The sequence below is a fragment of the Pipistrellus hanaki genome (assembly GCF_964339955.1).
Source record: "Pipistrellus hanaki genome assembly, chromosome: 5".
NCBI lineage: Eukaryota > Metazoa > Chordata > Mammalia > Chiroptera > Vespertilionidae > Pipistrellus > Pipistrellus hanaki.
Window position 1 is genome coordinate 4,960,287 of NC_140507.1, and position 1,138 is coordinate 4,961,424.

At 60.0% G+C, this 1,138-nt stretch overlaps 1 protein-coding gene across 1 annotated transcript; it reads left to right on the forward strand.

Annotated features, from left to right (window-relative positions):
* Positions 1-232: 232 nt before the first annotated feature.
* LOC311622476 (casein kinase I-like) lies at positions 233-1,138 on the forward strand (the record flags this gene model as incomplete). Its single annotated transcript, XM_084883689.1, has 1 exon — positions 233-1,138. One exon carries the CDS (start codon positions 233-235, stop codon positions 1,136-1,138), a length of 906 nt encoding a protein of 301 aa, XP_084739815.1.

Here is a 1,138-nt window from a genome sequence, read left to right on the forward strand (position 1 = left end):
CAGCCTGGGAGCCGGAGCACCCCGCTCACCTGTCAAAAAGGAACCGGACTGGACGGCGGCCATCGGGTTCCCCTCGGCGGAGGATTCGGGGCCCGGTGACCCCTGAAGCCGACGACGTGCTCGGTTCCCTGCCGCCTCCCCGCAGCCCAGCTCCGGGACCAGCCCCGAGGCCCGCGTCCTCCTCTCCTCGCCCGCCCCCGAGGTGTGCAGGGCTGGGCCTCCGCCTCCCACCATGGCGAGCGGCAGCGGCTCCAAGGCCGAGCTCATCGTCGGAGGGAAGTACAAGCTGGTGCGGAAGATCGTGTCCGGCTCCTCCAGGGACATCTACCTGGCGGTCACCATCCCCAGCGGCGAGCAGGTGGCCGTGAAGCTGGAGCCCCGGAAGGCCCGGCGCCCGCAGCTGCAGTGCGAGAGCCACCTCTACCAGATCCTGCGGGGCGGCGTGGGCATCCCGCACATCCGCTGGTACGGGCGGGAGGAGGACTACAGGGTGCTGGTCATGGACCTTCTGGGGCCCAGCCTGGAGGACCTCTTCAACTTCTGCTCGAGAAGGTTCACCATGAAAACCGTCCTGGCGCTGGCCGACCAGATGATCAGCAGGATTGAATACGTGCATGCAAAGAATGTCATACACAGAGACATCAAACCGGACAACTTCCTCCTGGGTCTTGGGCGTCACTGTAATAAGCTATTCCTTATCGATTTTGGTTTGGCCAGAAAGTACAGAGACAACGGGACGAGGCCACACCTGCCATACAGAGAAGACAAAGATCTCACTGGCACCGCCCGCTGTGCTGATAACGTCGGTGCACATCTTGGCATTGAACAGAGCCGCCGGGACGACATGGAATCCTTAGGGTACGTTCTGATGTATTTTAACAGAACCAGCCTGCCGTGGCAAGGGTTAAAGGCTGCCACAAAGAAACAGAAATACGAAAAAATTCGTGAGAAGAAGATGTCCACTCCCGTGGAAGTTCTATGCGAGGGCTTTCCCGCGGAGTTTGCCATGTACCTAAACTACTGTCGTGGGCTGCGCTTTGAGGACGCCCCGGATTACACGTACCTGAGGCAGCTGTTCCACGTTCTTTTCAGAACCCTGAACCACCAGTACCACTACGCATTTGATTGGTCAATGTGA